A 26,988-nucleotide genomic window follows, 5' to 3' on the forward strand; every position below is an offset into this window, starting at 1 on the left:
CATCACTTTTTACCTTCAAAATGTCAGCTGGGAGAAGGTGGTTGTATTTAGACATTCTCAATAAAAAAAAGACAATTGTCAGGAATGGGCAAAAAAAATGGCCTTTATTAAATTTTTTCCTCTCTATAGAAATTCAGGTTGGCAGCTGAGAAAAGTGGAACTAGCTGATATGTTTGAAGAGACCCATAGTCCAGCTTTCACACAATTCACTTTCTTCTAATTAAGGGAAGAGATGGTAATTCTTTCCTTTTTTAAATACAAGTTGAAGCATTACCTTTCAAAAAGTGAGCTGTGCACAGGATGGTGTTTGGGTGTGCATGAAGGTTGGAATAGAAGCTCTAAAATCCCCCAGACCAAGTTGGTAAAGGGTGGCAAACTTTCAAAATGGAAGTTTTTAACAGAATTTCCTCCAAAAATGGTAGTGAAAATCATTATTTCAAATATTATTCTAGATTTAATTTACATCAGTGTAAGAACAGTAAAAAAACCTTGCATGACAGTCAAGTACACATGGATATTTATATTCTGTAGCAGCTATCGTACTGCCCTCACATGCCCTGGCATTGCAGCGTTCTCAGTACTTTTCCATCCTGTGTTTAATGACGTGACCAAAATGGGTCAAAGCATTTTAGTTTATTAATCCTACTATCCAATTTTGCTAATATTTTGGTTTCCTCAGCTCTTCTCAAAATGGCTGATGAAAACTATGAAATTATTAGTTCATCGTGTCCTTTCATGGAATTAACAAATATCTTGATCTGGAAAGAAGCTGTATGGATATTAAACAGGTTTTCTTTATTTCAGCTGTGTTTGTGACATAAGCACACAATCAGCTCTATCTCTCCGTCCAAAGCAAAGCTGTGAGGTATCTGTATGCGTTCCTATATAAACAAATACATGTTGTAAACTTTTGATGTTTTTACCCATGGATTTCCTGTGCTTACAGGATTATTCTTGGTCATGGAAAAATTCTGCTTTTTCAAAAGTCACTTTCAGGAGTCGCCAGGCCTGCAGTTTTGTGTTCTGCAAAACTACTATTAGAATAAAAGCTTTATTTCTAACATGTAGTTTAATGTAAGAATATGGAAAACCTAACTAGGTTATTTATGTGTTTAAATCCAACTTCACACTAAAATGGTGTCTTAACTACCATAGTTTTGTGTCAGCATATTTCTCCTTTCTAACATCACTCTATTATCTTTCACTACAAAGATGATATTTTTTCAGACAGACATCACCTAAGGTGATATTTTACTGCTTTGTATCATCCTTAACCATTGAGCAAACAGTGAAAATTAAATAAGTAATCTTTACCAAAGAATGATTATTTAAAGCTAAGCTATTAATAAAATCCTCTGACAGGTGGAGGTACTTAGTAATATCAATTAGTTCTCTTTTTAGATATGAAGTATTCATTTTATAAATTTATTTATTCTCTATGTAAAGTTGTTGCCTCTTGAAAGATGTCTTGCTATTGGGAATCCATCATGCTATTCATTTAGAAGAATATTCTGTAGATGATATGGACGTGCTTTCAACAGTTTGGGGAAAAAGGAGCAAGTGGTTATGTTTTGCAAACATGAAGATGAGTCTGAGTGTTGGATTAAGAAAAAGATTAAGAGACGGCTTTGCAGAAATCTTCCTCTCAGGTACTGTGTTTGCTGTGTGGAGACAATAAGTTATGATAGGCGTTACTAGCAACATATGTTTTTTCTATAATGCCATATTTCTTAGTTAGCTTTCTCTGTTGAGGCTTTTGTGAACTCAAAGGCAATTTGTTTCAGGCTAGTATAGAACAGTCACTGAGAGTGGTAGAATTTCATTGTAAGGACTTAATTCATCATTCAGATTGCTCAGCTGATGATCTGCATGAAAGCTGTAGAGCAGAATAAATAACAATAGCTGTGAATCACATCAGCATGGAGATGTTAGGGAAAATCAAATGTGTTGTTTTTTTTTTTCCCAGGAATTTGGAAAAGTCGTCATGCTCTCATTGAACTGAAATAGAGACAAGCGATCTGATTTTGTATTCCTTTCGTTCTGTGTTGGTGCACATGGTGCAAACAGGGAGGCAACTGCTTACATTCTGTCTGTCAAGGAGCAGTCAGGTAGTTCACCAACTTTTTTAAAAAGCTCCAACAAGACTAAAAAGAAAAGCTGGTGTTTATTTGTATCAAATGAAGTCTCTCTTCTGTGGGGAAGGTGACTATTCAGTCAGGCTGAGACAGTCCACAGGGAAATTCTGGAAGAAATCAATGTATTGTTTATAAAACTAATACTAAAAATGTAATTGGAATATGGTGGTGTTACTATCATCTTCTAGTAAATGCCAGCTGGCAGAGAAAAGAGGGGTGGATTTCTCTTTTTCCTTTAGTTTTGTAATGGTATGTGCTGGTGTTTTTATTACTTACCTTTTTTCATTGAGGAAGTATAGCTCCCAAGTTAACCTCCATTTAAATATAAAAAGGTTAGACTGTACTAATCTCTGAACAGCTGTTCTAAAACTGACTTTCTTTCAGATATGCCAGCTCTTTTTTTAACATATTGTATATTTTTGCTCAACTTGTAGTTTTGACTGGACAACAGGAAAAATGTGTTATCCTCTAATGCAAGTGATTTTTCATCGTGTGATTGAGTCAGCTGAGTAGTTGGAGGGAGCTTAGAAAAGGGATTTGTAGCCAGTTCTGAGTCAGGGGGGAAGCAGGGACTTGAAAAGAGGAGGAAAAACCAAAGAGAAGTAACAAGGTGACAGAAAAGTGAAAGATTTACTTGTCTGTTTGGTCAACCAAAGGGTGTTGGGAAGATGAACTCAACTAAATTACATTTTGCTGTATAACATGTTTCACGTAGATGCTTGGCTTGAGGTGTTTCTTGTGGTTTATAACAGATTATATTATGTAAAGTTCAGTTAAATTGCCATTTTTCTTTTTCTTTTATTTTTATTCTTCACTTAAACTGTTTAAGTCCACAACTGTAAAAATATTTTGTAGTGTAGTGATGGGGATATAGCACCATTATCAGTGTAGACCTTGAGACCATGCTAACTCAAAGATGCTGTTTGCAAACCATCTCTCTTTGCTTGTTTCTCTTTTGCTTCTGAATATACTAATCCGTACTGGTCTTAACAAGAGAAGGTGAACAGGGAGGAGAATTCTGTTAGTATTCTTCCTAGGCTGTGTTATGTGGGTAAGGAGTTCCTTTTATTTTTCTGTACTCACACCCTTTGTCCAGATAACATGTGCTGGAAAGCTCAGTATTTCCTTGTGGAAAAATACCTTCCCTTTTGGAGTATGTAGCCTGTGTGGGACAGTATTACTGTCTTGTTACCCAGAATCACACATACCTAATTATTATTATTATTATTATTATTATTATTATTATTATTATTATTATTATTATAAAAGAAACCCAATAATCTGTCAGTGACTTATGAAGAATGCTATTTGTATTTCTTGGTGTTAAGTTACTGCAAGGGATGGCTTATGTCTTCCTTGCAATAAATTCCTTATTTCTCTTCATCCACTGTAGTATTGTGATACTACACATAAAGGTGTAGAGAATGGAGGTCAGCTTGTGCATGATGTTTCTTCCCCACCCCATCCTCACTATGCAGGGAATGTTGCAATGGTGAACAGTGGAATTTCCCTGTGGTAAACTCCTTCCCCTCATAGGAAAATTACCTGGAGAAAAAACATGTTTAAAGTCCCTAGGTTGCGTGTATTATGTTCTGTACTTAGTACTTATGCTCCTTGACTTAATACTTCTGTTGCAAGAGTGTCCTAATGGAGACTTCCCTAAAAGCTCAGCTCCTGAGATGCTGTGTAGTTCCAAGAGAGGCATGGCCTGGCATGTGAGGCCAGAAGAATCCTTCAGTTTCCTTGCAGGGCTCTTGCAAGAACTGAGGAATGACAAGCTGGAGAGTGTTTGACTGCTATGGATGGGAAGAAATCTCCTCCAGAAAAGGGATTCCTACAAAGTTATCTGACTGTTGCACCTTGCATGTGAAGTATAAGAGCTCCTAGGTGGCTGTGTTTCCTGCTGATGCTCCCCAGCTGCCTGCTGGCTCCACAGGCTGACTGACAGCCCATGGGGAAGGTGGAGATTCTCCAACTGCCTCTTCCTGATGGTATTAGAGCAGGAGGAAGGCCACCACATTGCTTGATAGCTTCAAGTATGGTACGGAGCAGAGGTCACCCGTAACTGAATCATGCTGAGAATCACACTTCCTACCCACAGTCTGCTGCTGCTGCTTTCCCCATATGGCTTCCTTGCATAGGAAGGAAGAGGGCATTTTAAAGGTCTAGATGCTGTTGAGCTGAGCTTAGGATTCCATTTGCCCAGTGTGACAATCTGTAAAGAAGCAGGAGGGCTTCCTGAGGGCTTCTTTCTTCTTGCCCCCTCTCATGTACATGTTTGAGTTGTGCTTGTTTGTTTTAACACCTGGAAAATGGCAAGGTATTTTATCTAAATACCTGCTCCTTCAGGCTAGCACACCTGCTGGTATGGTGAGAGCTTCTTGCCATGTGTTACGTTTGTATGCTGTCAGACTGAAGTGCAGTGCTGTGATTTAAAAGGAAAATTCAAAGCCCTGTTGTGCCTGCCTCCCAGCATGATTTCTGAAGCACGGTACCTGTGTGGCAGGGTGCTTTAAAAGGAGAGAGAAGCCCTAGTTAGCAGCGCAGTGACATCGTGAAAGGACTGTAGACACAGTTCCAATGAGAAACATTCAGGTACTTGCTCTGGGGAGAAAGGAACACATTTGAACACTTTCAAACAATAAGTAATTCTTGTAATCCCATGCAAATTGTTTATAACAATTGCTCTGTTGTTTTTGGAGTTTAGCTGTGTTTTGGGAAGTTTCCCACTTTCTGACTTTTACCTGAGCAATATTATACGAGGGGTGTGTATATGAATGAGATTGTTTTGCTTCTCATCTATAAAAAAATAGGAAAGCCCCCTAATTCTTGCTTTTATTTGAAATGAGAGGGAGATCTCTCAGCTGTCAACTTGTATTGAGACTGAACCAGCTTGGATCTTGGATAGTGGCTTCTGAATTTGGAGACTGGACGGGCACGGTCCTTTGCCCATGGAAGCAGCCTGGACAATGCAAGTGGAATTTTTGAGTCCTTACGTCCACCTAGTGAGATATTTCATGCTTTCTCCCATGGCACAGGAATACATTTAAAAGCTGTATAGTTTTATAAGTGAAGCATTGATCAAAAAGTCATTGATCTGAGTGCTATCCTTAGGTTGGCCACTGATGTTGTATTGTCTTGGGCAAGCTACTTAACACATCAGTTTCCTCACCCATAAAAGGGAAGCAGTACTTTTGGGAACAGCAGTGAGCTCTTTAGATGAAAGGAGATATCGAAGGGCAAAGTGGTGGTGTATCATGAGGATTATTCTTTTACTGATATGGTGCACTTTTCAGGTTTAACGCTGCTTGGTAATGAGTAATCAAGTTGTGTGAATTAACTTTTCAGTGAGAGTTATGAAATACTTTCCTAAAGAACAGAGCATTTTAAATGTTACGTGAGATTTAAGAATTAAACTTGTCTCGTATTTCAAAGAATTTTGAATGACCTTCAGACTAAGCCAGTGAGGGGTTTGAATATTCTAATGAAATCACTTTGCTCGCAAGACGTTTTGTTTGGTAATGAAACTCAAAACTACTGACCATGTTGAGCTGATGATGTTTGTCTGTCTAATACATTAATATTTACCAATGCAGGGTGTGCAGGCAAAGTTCAGCTGTGAATATAGATGACTAGGATTTTCTGGGAGCTCATGTAATAGCCTCTTTTAGGTCCTGATCTTTGTAAGCAGCCAATGACCTTTATTTGACACTGATAATGAAAGAAAGCAACATTATTTTATCACTTAGCTCCATGAATACAGAAATAATGGTGTTCTAATCACTAATCATCTTAGCAAATTAGAAAGTCCTACTTATCACCCATCTTACCAGATGTACTTCTACTAAGTAGTGGTTTTGAAGACTTTGATGCGATTTTGAGGCTGTTTACTTTTTAAGTAAAGTGAAGATATCAAAGTCTTACCCATTATTTTCAATGTATTTCAGAGTCTGCTTTTGGGGTTGCTTGGGTTATTGCTTGATTGTTGCCGCCATTTAAATCAGAATGAACCTAGCTGAATATAGGTAATTTTTTAGGATGAAGTATAAATGTTGCAGTTGTCTTAGTTTGAAAGAGCAGAATGTATCTGTACAAGCTGTGATCTGAAGTATCAGAGTAATTTAAAAAAATAAAAGGTGATAACCTCAGAAGATTCAAATTAAATTTAGAAAAATACCCACATATATTTTTCATCATGTGTCTTTACTACTGTAAATCTTATTAAATAACATTGTAATCATATAATTTACGGTTTAAATCCAAAAAAGGGATGTCTAGAGTTGCAGTTTGTCTGGAAAGCTTTCCTCACACAATTTATTCTACATTAGCTGTCTGTACTATCTGCTTTAAGCAGTACTGATAATACCTCAGACCAAAAATCTTTGAGTATTTTGTCAAAAATAACCTCAGATAATTAAGAAAAAAAAGAATAGTTTATGAAAGCTCATAAAATTTTCCCAGAGCATAATGTGAATCCTTTCTGGAATTCTGAATGACTTTCCACTAAACCTGAAACTTTCTATTTAAATACATTGCTTTCATTTATTTTATGCCCAAATTTTTGAAACTGAAAATTTTGCTTTTAGTTTTGAAACAATTCCATAGCTGAAAAGTATTAGTTTCTGCTGGTCAGATATCCAAATGTAAGTGAGACTATATCAACCTGTTCTTCTTTCCTGTGACATGTAATGTGGGGTGGGTTTAGGAACAGGAGGCACAGAGCAAGGAGGGAAGCAGGTGAGCACATCAGAGACTGATTGTCATGCCAGAGGGAGGGGGATGCGAAGAAAAGAATCCTCATTATTCAGTACAATTCTCATGAGTTTTAAATTATCCTTGTCCCAGGTTTCCAATAAAGTTGAGCAATGGGCGAAAGCATTAATCAGTTTTCAGGAATATGATTTCATTTTTTTCCTATTACATGCTTCTCACACTTCACTAGAGAGGTTTGGGAATACAAGGCATGCATTTGCCTCTGGCTGTGAATCGTGCGAAATTGCCTGCAGCTTATGCTAAGTATCTAGACTACCAAAGTTTCTTTGGTGTTCTTTCTAATTAAGTTAATTGTAAAGTGTCAAAGATGAGGTCACGTGAAGAATATATAATAAAACACATTCTTTCATTATGTGGCATGAGAGGGTGAAGATGAATATTTTCTTGCTATTAGAAACCTTGCTGTGATTCACCTGGAGCTGTAGATGGACCTAAACGCAGATCGTGAAATTCATCTTCCCAGGAAAATACAGTTGTATGTACTTCCAAGTAGGCATAGGCTATAATGCCCAAGGCATCCTGCTGTGACAAACAGTCATGGAAGAACATTTTGAGCTTTTAAATGAACTCGTGTCCTTTCAGGATTTTTGACTTCTAGAAGTAAATCTCCACAACCTTTTCAAAAGAGAGTGAGGCTAGTATTGATTGCTCTCTCTGGGAACTGAAAGGAAATTTTGCTTTTGGAGATACATGAAGTGAATGATACTTTCAAGAAGAATATTTGGGGGTTGTTCATTGTCATTGTTTAATACAATTGTTTACTTGTACAAGTCTAGTTCCTGAGAAAATGTTATGTTTGGTAGGCTTTTGTCCTTTGGATAAGGTAGAGCTTGTGCTGCCACTTATATTCTGGCTTTTCTGGCAGATCTTGTCATCTTCAATAGTAGATGTTTAATAGTAGATATTAAATAGTAGATAGTTCATAGCAAAGGTGCACAGATCAGATGATGGTCTTAGGTTATATGTAGTGTTGATGAATTTCAGTATTAGGTTGGTGGGTGTTTGGAATGCTGATCTGGGCGGTTCCAAGGCATTTTCTTGGAGACCTTTGTGATCTCAGTGATCTGGTTTAGCAGTTTTACCCTGGCAGGCTGTCTCTCTTGGGTTTGATTCTTTCTTTGCCCTGGTGTGTTTATATTCATTTCTTTACATGTTGTTTCCTTTGATCTTTGTGTCTCTTCAGGGTATAAAGGGTCATTTCTGTAACATTTCAGACATAGAGCTGGTCAATTACCCTCCTTTCAATATTTTTTACTCATTTTTAAAATAAGAATGACTTTTTGATTAACTGAATTTGGGAAGAAACTATGTCACTAAGGGGAGTATAAACTGAGAAGCAGAGGATGCATGTTTACACCATTTGGGGGAATGTGAAGGGACCTTCAAAGTAGAAGTGAATGTAACTTATTTAATTGCTATACTAACTTTTAAATGTTAGACTTTTCCAAATACTTCACATTACTTTCCAGCAGGCAAAAAAAGCCTCAAATCTAACCACTGCTTGTTTGCCCAGGTACTTTGTCCAGAGCTTTTCTCTTTTTGAGAAAATATAGTGAAATCAAAGTCTAAGCAAGTGACATTTTACAGTGTTTGACCATTACAAAACTACTTTGATTTCCTTGTTGTTTAAGTTTTGGTAAGCATATGCTATATGATATGGATGAATAATCTGATCTTTTGAAAGGGTTTGTTTTTTCTTTGTAGTTGGACACATTTGAATCTGAGAATATCAAGAAATATGATTTCTGACTGCAGAATTTTGATTCATAATTGACAACTCGGCTTAGATGCAGCTAGATAATGAAGTACTTTGAAGCTGCAAGGCAATGTTGAAATTGCAAGACTCACAGTACCATTTATACTGTATTCAGTACATGAATATTTACAAAAGCTTTATGAAAACAATATTTGCTTTGTAATATGAGAGAGAAAATTAGGAAACAATTAATTGATAATGGATATTTGCATGATAAAAGCTTCCTGCTGTCACAGACACGCTTTCTGAAAGGACATAAGAAAAACTTTAAAAAGTCGCTTGGACAGGAATAGGATTGCTGACTGAAAGTTTAGGCTGTTAAAAATAGCTCTGTGTGGATTTAAACTCACAGCCAGGTATATGAAAATCTTTTTTCACATGGAAAATTTCCCACTTTCTAAATGAAAATTTACATGAAGAAAATAGTCTTTTGCCACTGAAAGGGATGTTATGTGATCCTGAATTACTGAAAATGAGTCAGTTGCAACTCATCTGAGCTTTAAGCCTGGCCTTCAAGTGCTGTGAGACTGTTATTATTATTAGTATTTTGTAAATATTTTAAAGATGTTAGCTATAATCTTTTTGCTTTCACATCCTTGGCTAAATTCATGCCTGGTATCAGTCCACTGGCCGGGCCAACTCATACCTGTTTGCAGCCTAGTGCTAAGGCGCTGTTCACTGGAATTACACTGGAACAAGCTTGGGCCACTGCCATGAAGTGTCAGGGACTCTCCCTTGCAGTCTATGTGCAGTGTGTAACATTTCGAGAAGCAGCAGTCTGACTGGGAAGGAGCACGAAGCAAAGCAGTGAAACTTGTATGTCTGTGTTATTTAAGTTTGTAGATCTTATCTATAAGTTTAAACATATTTTATGATGCTCCCTGTATGGGGAGCTGCTGACAAGGAGGATAGGGTTGCTCTGAGAGCCGTGGGAACAACACCTTTCCCTGCAGATAACAGATCATGTCTGTGCTACACGTTCAGAGGCTCTTTTCTGTGGAGATGATCTAACATTAAGGGCAGGTGGTTCAGAGAAACAAATAATCTTATGCCCTTTTTGGTCTTTATCAAGTAGTCCCACTTGGTCTAAATCAGGCTTTAAGGCTATTGTATGCTCTAATGCAATTACATGGTTTTTACTCAGACTCCAGTGAACCAGGCTTTGGCACCAAGACCAGATAAGCCTTCTATAGGTTTTTAAAAGTGAATTAAATTGTTCTGGTCCCTGGGAAAGTGTCTTCCTTGAAAATGTTTAATCTGCCTTCCCTCCCCATCATTTGCAGATGAAATTATCCGTGGTATACGCTGGCAGTTGGTTAGTCAATTTGTGTCATAGCTAAGAGAGATTTTTTTTTTCTCTGTGAACAGTGTAATGTACTGGGATGTGTTTTTTGATTTACAATGATTTACAATGATTTGCGATGTGGGAAGTAAACCATAAATCTATTGTATCCCTCTGTCTTTTTTTATTTTAATAACATAAGCATAGTAATTTTAGCTAAAGATCTTTCTGGATAGTAAAAATACAGGGAAGAATTGGGTAAACATGCAGATCTTTAGAGCAGTTGTGAACTACTGAGAATGTTAAAATATTGCAAAATTGACACAGCAGCTGTAATTATATTGCTAGTGCTTTTTTCCATCCAGATCACCGGTTTTGTGTGATACTACTGGCATATTTAATGGTTACATTCAGAGACATGCTGAGCTTTGTCAGCCTCACATTTTTGGGATGCTTTGTACTCCCAGTTCCTATTGAAACCACCTGCAGTTGGAACTGCTAACTTTGTGGAGACAAGTCCTTGAAAAATAAAGCGCACTTGTGATACCAAGAAGCAGTCCAAGCATCTGTATTTAAGGGGCTATCCTCAACATTACCGTGGTCTTTAAAGACCAGCTTTCAGAGAATCACAGAATCATTAGGGTAGGAAGGGACTTCTGGTGAGCATCTAGTCCAGCCTCCAACTTTCTAACGTAGACTGTGCAGCAACAATAGAGTATTTCGTCCTGAGAGTTGAGGCCCGAATCTGCTACTGTGCTGACATGGAGAGAGGAGGAACTGTGCCCTTGCTGTTCCAATAAAGATCTTTTAAAGACTGTGCATATGTGAAATGGTTTCCACTATGTTTTGAAGGTGCTCTTATTACACAGCACTGAGCTGGCACAGCTTGGAATCTTGATGCAGAAAAGTTACAACAGACTCCTCAGCTCTGCACTACTGCTGAGCAGTGCAGAGTGTGCCAATAGTAAAATGAATTAAGAAAATACACAGAGGAATGATACCACTGAAAGCCCCACTAGAGCTTGGATTCTTTGGAAATCTGGAATGCAGATGGAGCATGCTGAACCCATTATTTTTTGCTAAAGTGTTTGCTAAAGGCTATTAATGGCAAAATAGAAACAAGTTAGAAAGTAGTTCTCTTATTCCTTTCTATTTATTTTACCCAAACACAGTGAACTATCCATGATATTATGGAATTAAAACTTTGGAAGTTAGGCGTCTGTATAACAATGAAATGTGACAAAGGAATTTTTACATACAAGAACATTGTGCAAATACGTACAGGGTTGACAGCACACAAATTGTAGGAATATTAGAAATAGAAAGCATTAAAAATCCCCCACCACACATGCAGTAAAGACAAAGTTGAAGCTTACTTCTCAAGGAACCAGAGGTTCTCTGAGATGCATTATTGTGACAGAGCTATATCTGAGTTGTGTGTATATATCTATATCTATATCTATATCTATATCTATATCTATATCTATATCTATACAAACACCCCCTCTCCAGAATACAAATGTACATGTGAGTGAATGTTTCAATGGGATATATTTCAGCCTTAAGAGTAGCATAGCAATTACGCTTATGGAGAATTCCATCTTTACAAGCTCTTTGTTTGAAAAAACCTTATATTTTCAACTTATCTAGCAAAGGAAGAGGGATATCATAGATTTATGGTTTACTTCCCAGGAAAAGGAAGGAATGATATTGCCAACACCTGCATTGTGCCTGATTTCCTTTGCAATCATGTAATACTTGGCAAACGTGAGAATTAAAATCCATGTTGTTGATGAGCATGGGATCATCTCTTAGGAACAGAGGTGTTGTGCTTCTGTGAAGCAATATGATGGTGCTTTCCCTGGCTGCCTCTCAGCCAGACCTGAAAGCCTACAGTGAGAGGTTGTTTCTTAAATGAGAAAACCGTGTGAAGGGATCTTTCTGCCATGAAAACAGATAGCTTAATTATGTCTAAACAAAACCTCAAAGGGTTTTTGAAAGCATTCTTCACTATTTTGGGATTCAATCAGAACAGATTTAGAGGGAAAAGAATCAGTCTCCTGACATAAAGTAAAAATTAGAGACAAGGGAAGAAATTAAGTGAGCTCAGCATTATCTCATAACAGACAGTGACATTAAAATCTTAATTTTCCTTAATCCTCCATATATGATAGCCACTCAAAAGACCAGTTTCAGCTAAGAATTCAGGAGGGTTTGGATGGGCTTTACTGTGACATTTACCAACATCATATCACCACCCAAATGCAGAATAGGGTCTGCGTCTCAGGACAGAAAACCAGGGCATTTTTAAGTGCAGGGAAGGAATGATCTCTTTCAGTTGGTGGCTGTAGGTCTGAAATTCCAGCTGAACTGCTACTCTGTCATTCTTAAGTGCTGAAAGACAATTCAGAAATAAAGGAAGAGAGAGCTCTCAGGGTAATAATGACTTCCATGTATATAATTTGGTCCACTTGAGTATGTCCAGGGGAGCCTTTCTCATTCATAAGGCACTCTCCTACCAGAAGAGGATGCATCCATTTGGTTTCTATAAGCTGTCAAACCTTGGGATGCTAAGTGTTGAGATTCAGATGGCAGTTGGGATTTATTAGTACAGTCCTGTCTTTCTTTTGAAGATCTGTCCAAAGAATGCAGTTTGGAGGGAGGACAGATATAAGTCATGCAACAAAGTAAGGGGGGAAAAGTACCTCAGGGAGCCTTAAGATAAAGATTTTTTAAAAAACAAAACCAGCCAACCACACAAAAAAACCAAACATCCCAACGTATTTCCAGGCATCCATATGTGATCTACCAGTCTGGAAGATCTTCCGTGAGAGAAACTGGTGTTAGTTCAACCTGACTTCTTCCAGTACCAAAGTCCAATTGCTTCTTGACACAGGAGGAGAACACTGTGTCATCCTTTTTATTTATGATTAGCATGTTCTTATGGCAAGAATGGAGTGTCCTTTATCTAAGGTTCTTGAGATGTCAGCATAGCAGTAATGAGGCACTTCTCAGATGCATGGGTAAGGCAATCTGAAGCTCAGCCAAACAGCTGTGTGTGGCTCGCACGACAGGGCTTCACCAACAAGGGATTCTTCTTTCCAGAACAGATGTGGTACCAGACTTTGCGCGGTATTCACAGAGGATTGTAACAAAGCTTTAGGAGAGATGCTACTCTTGTTAGAAATGAACTCTACCTGACAAATGTGAAATTTGTTGAAAACCTAATATTGGTAAGCAGAGTCTATTCAGCCTCAAAAACATTGACAAATAACTTTATTTTAAACTGAATACAACTAAAAGCTCAGTCATAATGCAGAAAAGAAAAACTGAAGTTGTTACCTGTAGTGAGAAGTAGGCAATGTGGCATGAGCACATAAAAATAAAAACCCAGCAATAAATAGCAGCGGCATGAAAAACTCATTTGAGGTGGTGTCTGGGATGGCGTCACAGAACAACTTTTTACTGTACCCTCACGAAACTTTCAGCATCTCATGGTCTCTGTCTGCACATACTTTTCCAGCCTCTTGCTCCCAGCTTCTGTGGTGAGTACCCTTCATGAACCTACTACTACCTCCTCTAATGAACTGTATAGGTCTGGAAAGCTTGGGTAGCCAGACAAAGCTGGGTAAGTCTTCCGACTTCAGGAAGAAATGGAAATATGGAAGTTAGCTCCATCCTGTACCTGGGGGACTGGCTACAACTTCTTTTCATCTAGCTACGAGTTTGCAGTAGAAATATTACCTGTTGGGATTTGAGAAAAAAGAATTGTCAAGGGACATGGCTGTAAAGTTATTCCTAGTGTTTCTTTTTCTCATATGGCTTCAAAACCCCAGTAGGTAGGTGGACTTAGTCATTAGAGGTGAAAATGCTTAAAATAATTTCTGAACTTCCTGTCACTCATGTAACCGTTCATACATAGCACTCTGGCCTTTGAAGCTAACAAAATAATTTGCGTCATAAGAGTGATGTACCATTTGAGAACTGTATATAGGCTGTTCTAAGGCAATGCCATCATTGTTGACTTCTGTCCTAGTTTCCTTCAGTGCCATGCTCTGACCTAAGAACTGTATGGGTTCCAAATATATCCTTAGCTGAATGCAGTGCTAGAGTTTGTGACTCAGTTCTCCCTTATTAGTCAGCATACTCATGAATCCACGGATGTTAATATTAGGCGCAGCCCAAAATAGTACAAATAGCAGTTCGTTTGATGACAGTATCTTCCATAATATTGCAATGATTATTTTTAAGTTTTTGTGTATTTTGCAATACAAAAGTGCAAGTATTGATAATAACCATGAGCATAGAGCCTCACTGTGGTTAAAGCACATGTGCAATTTGCCATATGCAGTAATTCTTCTGAAATTTCTCCACAACCTCAGACACACCCCTCTCCAAAACACATTTACAGATAATGTCAAGGATTCTGCAGGATGGCTTGATGCAATACTACTTTTCATAGAATCATAGAATAGTTAGGGTTGGAAAGGACCTTAAGATCATCAAGTTCCAATCCTCCTGCCATAGCAGGGATGCCTCACACTAGCGCATGTTGCCCAAATGACACAATTATACGTATGATATGTATGATTGCTCTCATGTCATAAATATGAAGCCTATGCTATCAAAAATCTCGTTCAGATGTTTGAACCAGTTTGGAATATGAAACATGCAGAAAGTGTCTCATCTTTACAGAAAATAAATGAAAGTTCTGACCCAATCATCTTTGGTCACAAACAAAAACCAACCAACCTTCTTTAAAAAAAAACACCAAAACCCACCTAAACCTTTACAAAAATTCCAAAACAGACCACAAAAAAACCCAAACCAAATCCTCCACATCAATACATTTTACTTCCTATAAAGTAAAAGTAAATTAAATAGAGCACCTGTGTCATTTTTGCATTTGAAATTTATGGGTTATACATAGACTATAGGACTATTGTGTTCTGCAGTAATTATCACCATTTTTATGATAATCTGTTCTTTATGTTCTTTACTGCTCTAAAGCAATTCCAATCTCACTCTAACAAATCACACTAGTAAGTTCTTTGAGGAAGGATCCTGGTTTTACTTAGTGTGTAGCACAGTAAAGACCAGGACCTTCTGGATGAAACTAGATGCTGCAATAATATAAATAAATAGTAGAAACTGTGAATGAGTTTCATGTCACACTATGGGCTCTTTCAAGAGTTTATCTTTGATAAAAATTTAGTACACCATGCTAATGTAAAGCTATCTGTTCAGAAACTTCCTCCTGTGTACGGCTGGTCCATATTACACATCTCTGATTTATGCTACATATGTTAAGACAAATGATCATTGTGCAACTGCTGGGAATTAGGTTAATTTTGATTATTTTGCTATAGATCCTTGACTTTTGCAGGCTTTCAATTGAAGTCTCAGCCAGGTTTCCTTCCAGACAATTCCCCGGATGAGATTTGGGGGGCAGGTGTTAACTGTGGAAACCTACTTAGTATGAAATGTACTTGTCTCATTGCTCCTGACTTTGGAGACGATACTGTTATGTTTTTTTTTTCCTTGTCATTGTTCTTCACAAAAGACCTAATTGAAAATATCTGTCAAATCATGTCTCTAGTTTCCCTCTTCTTCTCCCCTCATTAATTGGAAACGTATCGTGTTTGTGTGGGAAGGAAGGAGGCTCTATAGCAGTATTGCTGGGAAAAGAACATTAAAATGGATAAAGGGATTTCCTAGTGGTATAAATACCTGCACACGACCTCCCTGTGCACTGGAGCCCTCCTGTATATGTATTGAAAGTAAAAAGCCCAGAATAGTTTGAGCTGCCGTTAATCGTGCAGCATCTATTCTGTTAGAAAACAGGGGCAAGCGGCTCTTTGCCTTTTGGAGGGTATGACTTGCCAAGCATTTGCTTCATCTGACACCTTTGTACCCTTGAATTCTGACTCTTCTGCCTCTCTGCCCCTGATAATGCATCACAGCGCCGCAGACTGTCTACCGGTTTCTAACCATGCCACCAATGTTGTGTCTACAGGTACTTTTAAAGATAATCTTGCTTTCAGTAACTCTCATTTATAATGCTTTTGGATGGTACGTGTCCATCGAGTTCTGCAGTACTTCAAGTGTTTGGTGTGCTGTGTGTGATTGCAACTGCTTTAAAGTAGATGCATTTTCACATGACTGCATGATGAGGGAATGGGGAAAACCCCGAATGTGTGGGTTTTACCGAAGTTTGTAGCTTTTTCTAAGTAAGCTTGTTACAAGATTAGGCTCAAGTATGTTACCAATTCATTGACTTAGAACAGGTCCAAACACCGTCACTGTAGTTATGACAAGTGTTATAGACAAGTGTAATGTAAATAAAGTGAAAGTTTGTTTATTGTGTAACCACAATTTAAAATAACATAAATTACCTTAAACAGGGAATGTGTCTAAAGCAGGACAAGTCTTAATGTCATTCGGGGGAAGATTTCAAGAAGGAAAAACATTGTCTTGCAAAGCATAATGCATAACTGATACTAAGATTGAAGTGGGGTGCTCTAAACTGGTAGCAGAATCCTCATCAGTATTTTTAAATTTGGTGTGTTTATACATATAATCCAATTAATTGTATTTAAATAGTAGGAAAATGTAATCACTGAACTATCTGAGAAAGAGACAGAGAGAAAGTTTTCTTGCAGCCTTAAACCTGCAGAAGTGAGATTCTGCAATACAATAATTGTTTATGGAAAGCTTTCAGGAACAGAAAATAAAAAATTTTTGATTTATTTGGAATTGCATTAAGGTAAGAATTTTATTTGGAGTTTTAACAAGAAACCTGCCCTCTCCTGAAATGCATTGGTGATAAAACATTTTAGTAAGAAGAAAAAGCATATAAGTAAAGAAAACTGAGCACTGGTGATAGATAACAGAATCCTATACATTAAACAGGGGGCTTAAGAGATCCTAAATTGTTAGCAGGGGTAGTAGGGAATATGAGAATTTAAATTTTGTATGAGGCCAAATTTATGTATCTGTATCATAGGAGCATTTTCTAGATTCATCTGATTCATAATAAAAAGTATATGATGATAACCAGCCAAAAGCATTTGCTATCTGTATCAGGTTCAGGGTTTGATATTTTGTAGTTACAACCCAAAATCAAGTATCACTGTAGTCAGTGCGAATTTTGTTGGCAGGATCACATCTAGCAGATGACCCCGCGAGAGTGGAAGTAGTGACAGAGGGTGCTAATTTAATGGGTAAAAGTTTACAACTTCCATACATAGATTCAGAAATCATAAACAGTATCATTCTGGTGAAGGTACCAAAGGATAATTTGTGCACAAAGTAGACATGAAATAATTTTGAGTAATGACCGATGTTAAACGCGTGTAGACTTTCTGCATCACAAGGTACAGGTAAATATACTCCTGTTCAAATACTATACCGTGTGATAGAGCTGATGTTCTGCTGTATCCTCAGCATTTTGTTATTATTCAACTTAAATAGTGTCATCCACGCTAGTTAATTTTCAATCCATATTAGCCAGTTGAAAATGCTGGTTTTATGCATTAAAATTGTAGTCTGTGAATTATGAATAGAAAAATAACTGTAAACATTTAGATCTCTCAACAGAAAAGCTGAATTGCTCTAAATGCTATAGTATTGCTAATGCAATCTTTATTTTCAGTGCATTTATACTAATATAAGCATGCTTGTTTTAGAAGACTTTATATCTGTATATCTAAATTTAAATGTTATGATCACTGTTGTAAAAACACATTCTAATCCCTAATTAATGATATTGTTATGAACAGCTGGAATGTGTACTCTATAATACAAGTTTACATATCTGAATGTTCATGAACACAGATTTTATATATTATATTATATTATATTATATTATGAATATTATATTATTAATATTGTGTTTTATAGCAGTTGTTAGAGGGGACAGTATGTGCATTTCTGTGCGACATCTCTTATATGTGCATTCAGCAAAAATTGATTGTTCAGGCACTGGTGATTACTAAGCACATATCTGAAACACTCCTGTGAAAGCGCTAGAGATAAATTAATTGTGTGGATTTTGGTGTTGATGACAGAAAATGTTGATTTAGGCTTAAACTTTTAGAAGAACCCAGAGTCTATCAATCATCCTGTTTCCCTAACACACTGCCAAAGTTCTCCAGCATGGTTTTGGTGACTTGGTACTTAAGAAAATGTGACTTCTGGATACTTCAATGCAAATGTACCAAACTGCTGTTTTGGAAGCCCAGGTCTTAGGTATGCATAAAATATTGCCTTCCTTGATGCCTGTGTTCAATGTTGGCTTTGCATGGTAGCAAAGTCCATCAGTTTTATGGGAACATAGAGCAAGTTTTTATGTAAGATTAAATGAAATGGCATGTGGAAGCTGGCTGTGAGGAACTGGTCTCATCTTTAACTTCCCTTGCTCAGCAGTATGTGTAAACTGGGTTATGCCCATAGGTTATTCTAAAAGTAGTGCTTCGAGACCACAGCATGGCAATTTCTGTGGTCTTAGTTCAGAGAGTATCTCGCTAATTGTACTGGCTATCTTATCTGGTGTGATCTGGCCAAGTGTCTGGACTTCCAGCAGTGTTAACCTCATGGTTATGGCTCAGAGTTAAATACTGAATGAATGCACATAAAAACTGCATACAAGGGTACTGTCTGCCTCTGAGCTTAAATGCTGTGTCTTGAACCCTCACATATTTTCTCACCAGTCCCATCTGTTTTGTCTTTGATACAAATTCCTATATGTTCCCGTATCTGCTTTGCCATGACGACTTTGGAAAACACTTTGGCAGGCCTTCATTATTCTGTGCCTTCCTGTCATTATGGAAATCAACCATCTACCTATGGGGTGATGGCAGGTAAGAACATACCCTCAAATGGGTGTTGATTTTTGTCAGTTTTCCTTTAGAGGGACTGATTCAAGAGAGTTGCCTAAAGAAGACAAGATTGGGACTAAGGCACTTCTAGTGGTTAGGACATTAGAGGTCAGTGCCCCAGGTTTTCCCAAACCCCTGTATCTCTTGTGAAATCACTGTGTCTTATTTATCCCCGTAAGTCTTGGACAGTACTGCTCTTCTCACTCATTTATGCCCACTTGCCTTGGTGGTCATCAGTTTTTGAAGGGCCAGGAGTGATCTACCCAAAATACCTGTGTATTATAAATACCTGGGGTGATGGAGCCCTGACTGAAGCTATAAAATAAAATGGTGGCATAATAATAGAAGGATAGCTGAATTCAGTGGGCAGATCATATGGATGATTGTGGATTTTTGCACTCCTGAACGTATGCTAGCATCCTACTTCATTTTCCATATCCCAGGCTAAGTAAGGAAGAGGAACTGTTATTCTATGCAAGTTCAACTAGCAGTCAATGAGATAATAAGGAAATAATCATAACTCACAGAAAGTCCAAATCAAACTTAGTGTTTTATTTCACTTAAAAGTTAGTGAAATTAGAAAAATTAGAGCAAGTAAGTATAGAAAAATTAGAGCAAGTAAGAAAAAATTAGAGCAAGTAAGTATAGATGAATACATCAGTATAGGGACATTTTAGGGACAGAGTATAGGCTTTCTTCATGGTGTGTAAATGTGCAAATGTTCCTATTTCATTGTGCATTTATGTGTTGCAAACGTTCCTGGCATTGCTCAGATCCCCAGGAAAAGTTAATAGATATTAAACACTATTGCTCAGAAGTTTGTTTTGTTTCATTCCAATTTAAATACATGTTCATTTTTCTCCTTTCTTTTTTTTACCCTCCTTTCTTTTTTTACCTTTACTTTCTTTTAGGCATCAAGCCTGCAACACCAGAGATGCTGTCAGCAAGTCTCTCCCAGAGCCGTATCTTACAGACATGCAGCATGCCGCATCCCAATGTGGTGAACAGTGTCAGCACCTTGCAAAGAAAGTCTCCTTCTCTGTTTTTAGTCTTTTCCTTTATCCTTTGAGAATTGTAATTTTTTTTCTGGTTATCCTGTGTGAAGCGTATAAAATATTCCTGTGGGGTTTGAAAGTCCAACCCTGGGGAGAGCAATCAGGGCAGTGAAGTCAGAAAAAGTAAATGGAGGAAGGGGTGGGAGGTTAATGAAGTTCTGAGTTCTGCTACAAAGCTTTGTGTGATTTAGAAAACTGGGGAGGTTGTCCTGAGAACCTAGAGTTCACTGCCTGCTCCAGGTACACTGGAAAGTGCTCGTATTTCTCCAATGATTCCTTTTCCCCTTCAGGTCAGAGACTCTTTAGTTCTACATACAATATCCAGCAAAAACTCCAGCCTTCACTCTTAAATGAATCTCCTTGTTGAGTCTGGTATCTGTGAGCAAAAGATAGCATGAGACAATATTTGTCCTTGAGCAATTCCTTCTGAATGTGTTCTGGGTTTGGCAGGGGAGGTTGTGGAAGTTTTTTTGTTTGGTTGGGGTTTTTGGCTATTTTTTCTTTGATCTGTTTACTTTCCTCAAACAACTTTTATGATGAAGCTAAACTGAGGTAATATCTTGTCTGAGCATCAAATGGTATTTATGTGGAAAAATTCATTGTACCATAAGATAGAGACTGGCATATTTTGGGCTCAAAATGTCATTAGATCCATCAGTCTTGTTATGCCACTTAATTCCTGCTGATATCTTGAGTTGTTGTTCAAGTTTAGACCATTTGCCATCTTATTTAAGTGCCTCACAGCTGTCTAAGAAATAGGATGGCTGTGGCCTGTGAAAATGGCTATTGGTTGGGTTTCATATATTGCGACAAGATAAAGACCGTGCTTCCTAGGGGATCCTCACTCTTGGATACTTTCGCAGATAACATGTAATAATTACTACAGGCAGAGATTATGAGATGATGAAGATATGCTTTTATTGTGCAGCTGCAGAGAATAACTGCACCCTGTTTTCTCTTTGCTCAGGTAGCCTGGCCCCTTGCCTTTATAAATTCCCAGAGCATGCCCTGAGCACCAGCTCCTGTGCCCTCAGCCACGGCTTCACACCCATGCACCAGTCCCTCCTCACAGACGATCCCACTGCTGCAGACTTCAAGCAGGAGTTCCGCAGAAAGAGCAAGTCAGTGGAAGAGCCTGTTGACATGGACTCCCCTGAAATCAGGGAACTGGAGAAGTTCGCCAATGAATTTAAACTGCGGAGAATTAAGCTGGGTACGTGCTTCATGCCCCTGAAAAACAGGCTGAAAGATTCCACTGAAAGCCCAATTGTTTCTGAATGTTTTATGGTCTTGCCTCTGCAGTTGTCTCTTCATAACTAATCCTTCCTTGCACTGACAAACTCTCTTCATTCCTAGGAGGCTTGCACAGAATTAGTGTACTTCAGCTTTTCACAACTTAGCATGCAGAAAGTTACTTTAAACTCTCCTGCCCTTAAATTGTTTTCTGAAGTGCATAGAAAATGATTATTGTTCATTAAATTACATTCAGCAGCAAGTGTGTAATTTAGCACAACCACAAATCTTCTGCAACTTAGGGCAGCACATGTTCTAACCTCTCATACCCATTTTCTTCCCACTTCACCTGATGGTGCAGTGTCAGTTCAGTATACAAGATGGGTCACATCCATGGCAAATCTTTCATACCAGTAGTAAGCTTCCCTTCCTGATTGGTTTTCTTGTTCCAGGACACAAGTACAGTAGCTACTGTTTGATAATTACTGGGGCTGGTGCAAGATGGATTGCATTAGAGGGTCTCCAGTGGGGTGCTTGTCTTTCACTGGAAAATCTTAGCTGAGGACAAAGGTAGACTGAGTAAACCCTATCTTTCTCACCTGTAGGGAACAGACATACATTGCACAGTAAAAGCCTGTCTCACCCTTGTTTGAATTACACTGAAAAAAAAAAAATCCCAGCACAAAAAATAATACCCAAAAGATTCAAAACCAACAACAACAAAAAAAAAACAAACACAAAAACAAACCCCAAGAAAATCCCACAAAACAAAACACCCAACATTTAATGTCAGCCACAGGAATGGAAAGCTTTGCTTAGGACCCGCGCTGTTAATCACTGTAATTATTACTGCATCTTCATCTGGAACTTGCGAGGGAATAAAACTTCCTCTGATGCAAACAAATGACATAGTGCCTGGGCTTGATGTTCTGATGGGAAAAGTGCAATTTGCACCAGAAAAGTAATATGGGGTTGAGGTTTACAAGGGAAGACAGAGTTAATATAGGCTCTGGGTCTGAGGCTGAGACACGGTTATTGCAATACAGATGCCCCATGAGACATTCAGCATCTAAGGAGTTCCTGCCTGTTCTGGCTCGGAGGCAGAAAGGGAGGACCATGAGCCAGACCCCTGAACATAGCAGATATGTGTTCAAAGCATGGAGCAGGGAGCTACTGTTACAAAGACAGTGTCTGCATGGGAACTGCAGCATTTCTCTGATTGCTTCAACTCAGTTGTGGCAGCAAATAACAGGAGACCAAAGTTGCCACCATTTAGCTTATTGTCATTGCACCATCTGTAGAAAGAAATATATGGGGTGTCTGGATCCCTTTCAAATTTCTAATCTGAGGGTATAAAGCTCCACTGAAACCAACAGGAGACTGAACACATTTCTGAGGTGAGCTCAGAGTCATCCACAGAGACCTGTGGAGAAAGCCCATCCTGGGCATTGCAGACACACACTGTTCATAAGAGTCAGTTAAGCACCTCAGGGAAATTAACACTTTCTAGAAAGCTCAAAAGAAGTATTTTTTTTCTCTTCTTTTTTGACAGGTTATACCCAAACCAACGTTGGGGAGGCGCTGGCTGCTGTGCACGGCTCTGAGTTCAGTCAAACCACTATTTGCCGGTTTGAAAACCTGCAGCTGAGTTTCAAGAATGCATGCAAACTGAAATCAATACTGTCCAAGTGGCTGGAGGAAGCAGAACAAGTAGGAGGTAGAGATCTATAAAACTTCTAAATGCTGATTTGCATTTAAACCAGAATCCCATATATATGCTGAAGCGCTAGTAGGTGTCTTCCATAAACCAGAGCTTTTTGTTTACCAGCTCCAAGTGCTAAAATGTGCTTATATTAAATTTTGGTTAGTAGTTTGGGGTGAGCAAGGAGAGGCAAACTGAAATGCACGGAGGGTATAGAAAAGCAGCAACATCGTCTGGCCTACTGGAAGTAATTTATTTCAGTCTCATCCCAGCAAATTAGCTCCCCTCCTGTAGCCTGCCCAGAGCTGTTATTAGGATCTTCAGGACAGCCCATTTAGCAGCATATGGGGATTCTTCACTAGCAGAGGACTCTTTCTTCCAACCTCTAGCATATGAGATGTGGCCGCTGGGGAAAGGATTTAAGTTTAGCTGACACAATGGTCTTTAAAATCTGAAGAAGAATAGCATGGCATAGAGGGTTTTGATGCAAACTTTTTGCTGCTAGAAGATTCCCTTCCTTTTGCCCAGTTAATTTCCAGTTGCAGGACGAGTCATGGGTTCACTGGGCAAGGTATACATTAGGACAGGTTGGTTGATTTGAAGGAAATGGGTTGACTTAAAGAACAGCCTTTTCAGCTGGATGAATTGTGCTGCTGAGAAGCAGTATGCCAGCAAAAGTCAGGACTATCACTGTGCTGCATTCACCTAGCATGGGAAGAAAGAGAAGATGATTTTAATGTTACTTTTTGTATTTGCTGCTGTATTAAATGATAGGAAAACTTGTTAAACAGCTGCTTCTGCCACGCACTTCAGTTCCCTTTAAACCAAATGTAGAAAGCTTCTTTCCCTTGTAACAGCACTGGGAACCAGAGGCTCTCGTAATGCATGGAAGGCATAGTACAAGAATCACTTGTGAGGGGGCTGTGGTGGGCAGCAGCTGCTGCCTGCCTGGGCAGTGTTACAGGCTGGAGCTGCAGGGTAAGACCATGTGTGCAGGCAGCAGCTGCTGAGTAGTGAGGGGGGACTTGTCCCTCAGAAAGAAGGGTGAAAGAGGCAGCTGAATAACGGGTTGGGGATCAGTGTCTGAAGAAAGAGAGTGAGGTAGCCAAAGGGTATGGGGCTGGACTGCATCTCCCTAGGCTGTATCCTGCAGGGTAGGAGGAACAAGGTACACAGGTACACACAGGTACCCAGGCTCAGAACCAGTGCTGTTTGCAGCGCTATTGGTGCACACCCTTTTGGTTATAACCATTTACAGCTGAAGGTAAAACAAGGGCCAGCCACCTTAAAGAGCGAAGTGCTCCTGCCTGTGATGCTGCTGTTAATCAGTGGCGTTATCTGTATGCTTTCTTCTGCCCTCAGAGAAAGGGACTTTTTCATGGAGGTGATTGTGCTTGTTTTCCATTCCCTGTGGGAGGTAACTGTCAGGTTTTGGTTTGGTTTTACAACAGCTTTATACAATGAAAAAGTCGGAGTGAATGAGCGGAAGAGGAAGCGCAGAACCACCATAAGGTAATAAATATTTAGGTTGTTACGTGTTAGGAACCACATTGACTAAGATGCTGCTTTTTCTCGAGTTCAAAATCAAAGTGATATTTTCTATTAATGAGTCTCTATAACCAATGTTTCACTATTTTAAAACATTCCAGTGAAAAAATAGCAGTATAACCCTCCAACCTGCTCCAAATATACTACTTTTTCCAATTAAAGACTTTTTTCAACATCTCATAACACACTTTAATATGAAGAAATATTTTATTCCACTTTTACCCATATTTTATTATATTTATATATTGAATAAGGTATCAGAGCATTCTTGTTTTCATTTTGGGAGGTTCTACTTTATACAAAAATAAACTGCATTATTTTACCAGAGAATTGAGGTCTGGGAAGTTTGAGGGCCAGCTTTTACATATAATATTGTGCCCCTATTCTCTGTCACAGGATTCTTTGGAATTCCCAAAGAAACACTTTAATGAGCTAAAGTGGAAAATAGGGTGTTGTCCTTCTGTGTCTCACACCTCTGGTGGCCAACATCTACCATCTATCCAGCCTAACTCCATATGAAAATCAAGTAGGCTGGTAAATCACATTACAAAACCAATTACCAAATAGACAAAATGGGGTATTTTCTTCTCCTTTAGATATCCCAGACTCTTAGAAACTTTGGTGAAGAATTCACTCAGGGGCAGTCCAAGGAGCTACAGTATTCTTCTGCAGGAAGGGAATTTGTCTCTGGGGACAACTCTGGTGCTGTTGGGCATACCTGTTACAGTGAAGTGTGTATTCTTTGAACAGGGATCATTCCTGATAGTGCCACCTCCCAGAGATGTAGGCTGCTCAATTGTCCCACAGCCACAACACGTTTTTTCTCCTCTTACGTTCAACTGAAGACTTGTTTTTTTTGAGTCATAGAATCATAGAACAGTTTGGGTTGGAAGGGCCCTTTAAAGGTCATCTAGTCCAATACGAAACTAATGAGGGAGATGGACTTCATATCTGAACTGCATCCTTACTCTTAGCAATTCCTAAAGGATGTTTGAAGGCAAACTGGAGTTAAAACAAAAGTTGCACAAACTGAATTAGGTTATTTATACCCTGAGCAAAAACTACTTAATTTGAATTTGTGGAAGCTATATTATTTCATACTTTGATCAAAGCCTAAAAAGCTCTTAGTCAAAACTAATGATGTTTCTATGCTTGTGTTTGTGCAGAATACATTGCTTTGGCAACATTAGTAAATACTGCAAATATATATATATATATATATATATATATATATATATATATATATATATATATATATAGACCAACAATATATTACAGATGAAGTAATGAAATAACCAGAACTTCAGCAGCTATTTTGTCTATAACAGACTGACTTGCACTTCATTTCCATAATAATGCATGAAGTGCCCTCTTGTGTCCAAATAAATTACAGCTACTGCTGATGCTAGCTTTGGGTGCATCCTCGTCACACACACGTCACAGGTACTTTCTGAGAACATGTAACACAAATGAGAAGCAAATTCTACCTGACAATAAGAAAAGATAGGAGTCTTAACTTATTTTCTTCTTATGGAACCACTCAACTTTGGTCACTGCTGACTCTAAGGATCAGATTGAGCCTCTGCCAGAAAATATGACAGGCAAAATGGGTGGTCAGGCTTGCTCTAATTCTTGTGATCCCATTCATGTCTAGTTAGTAGCTGTTACTCCTAGAGAACATCAAGGAGCATGAATATTTCATGTTTACCACTGAAATTGCACCAGAAGTGTTGCCAGTTTTGCCTTTAAATTACTCTGTGCTGAAGTTCTGCGTGATGTTGTGCTGTTCATGTCAGCAAAGAACCACAGTGTGCTGTAAGCTCTGTGGGTTTCCTTCATGTTGAAAAAGAGGAAACAAGTCATCACCTTCAGTGCTGTTACTTGAGCCTTCTTCTGAACTAGGGGTGAAAGCCTAAATGTGCCAGAGAAGTTTCTTAAGGTGAAATTTTATCCCTTTATCCAGTATTGCTGCCAAAGAAGCCCTAGAGAGACACTTTGGAGAACAGAGTAAGCCTTCTTCTCAGGAAATTATGAGGATGGCTGAGGGGCTCAATCTGGAGAAAGAAGTTGTGAGAGTCTGGTTTTGCAACAGAAGACAAAGGGAAAAAAGAGTGAAGACAAGTTTACATCAGAATGCCTTTAGTTCTATTATCAAGGAGCATCATGAATGCCGGTAACGCTTTTCTATGTATAGATGTGGGTTTCTGTTCTGCTTTTTGTAAATACTGTAAAGACTATGTTGTTTAAAACAAATAGAAAAATCATTAAAGCACTTGTTTCTCTTACAAGCTAGGGAGCTTCAGATGCAGTGCGTTGTGAAAGACCCGATTGTAATGTAAAAGGTTGGAAAGAAATGCTACTGTATATATTCAGAGAGTTGGTATTCTCTGCTTAACTGCAAGGAACCTATTATGCATTATTCAGCTAGAAATGCTTTCCAAGTTAAATCAGTTGCAATTTCCCGGTGCTGTGCCTTTCTCCCATCTGTGGTACATTTAGTGATTTATGGAGAAGCTTCAGGAAACAAAGCCTTCACCTTGTACGAGAAGAAATGTTACAAAGCTGGATATCTGCAGCTATCGAAGATACATAGAAGATATTTTGCCTCTGCATGTCCATGCATGC

The 26,988-nt window shown here is 38.5% G+C and overlaps 1 protein-coding gene across 2 annotated transcripts; it reads left to right on the forward strand.

The window, feature by feature from the left end:
• The first annotated feature begins 1,566 nt into the window (after positions 1-1,566).
• On the forward strand, positions 1,567-26,651 carry POU1F1 (POU class 1 homeobox 1). Of its 2 annotated transcripts, XM_062614684.1 has the most exons (9): positions 1,567-1,649; positions 2,570-2,635; positions 10,498-10,502; positions 18,742-18,807; positions 19,737-19,854; positions 20,852-21,093; positions 22,666-22,830; positions 24,267-24,327; positions 26,327-26,651. In XM_062614684.1, the coding sequence occupies exons 1-9, from the start codon at positions 1,567-1,569 to the stop codon at positions 26,538-26,540; spliced, it is 1,020 nt and encodes a 339-aa protein (XP_062470668.1). In that variant the 3' UTR covers positions 26,541-26,651. The 2 variants fall into 2 exon arrangements, with proteins under 2 accessions (XP_062470668.1, XP_062470667.1); XM_062614683.1 differs by lacking the exons at positions 1,567-1,649; positions 2,570-2,635; positions 10,498-10,502 and adding an exon at positions 15,440-15,962 and having other exon boundaries at positions 18,658-18,807.
• The last annotated feature ends 337 nt before the right edge of the window (positions 26,652-26,988 follow it).

Source organism: Pezoporus occidentalis, unplaced genomic scaffold, assembly GCF_034315485.1.
Source record: "Pezoporus occidentalis ecotype Australia unplaced genomic scaffold, CSIRO_AGI_Poc_V1 ctg177, whole genome shotgun sequence".
Classification (NCBI taxonomy): domain Eukaryota; kingdom Metazoa; phylum Chordata; class Aves; order Psittaciformes; family Psittacidae; genus Pezoporus; species Pezoporus occidentalis.

Excerpts from the sequence above, each read along its gene's own strand:
- POU1F1 (XM_062614683.1), top strand. The coding sequence starts at position 15,821 with ATGACTTGCCAAGCATTTGCTTCATCTGACACCTTTGTACCCTTGAAT. Across the intron at positions 18,808-19,736 it reads TACCTATGGGGTGATGGCAG|GCATCAAGCCTGCAACACCA; the intron begins GTAAGAACATAC and ends ACTTTCTTTTAG. Across the intron at positions 22,831-24,266 it reads GGAAGCAGAACAAGTAGGAG|CTTTATACAATGAAAAAGTC; the intron begins GTAGAGATCTAT and ends GTTTTACAACAG.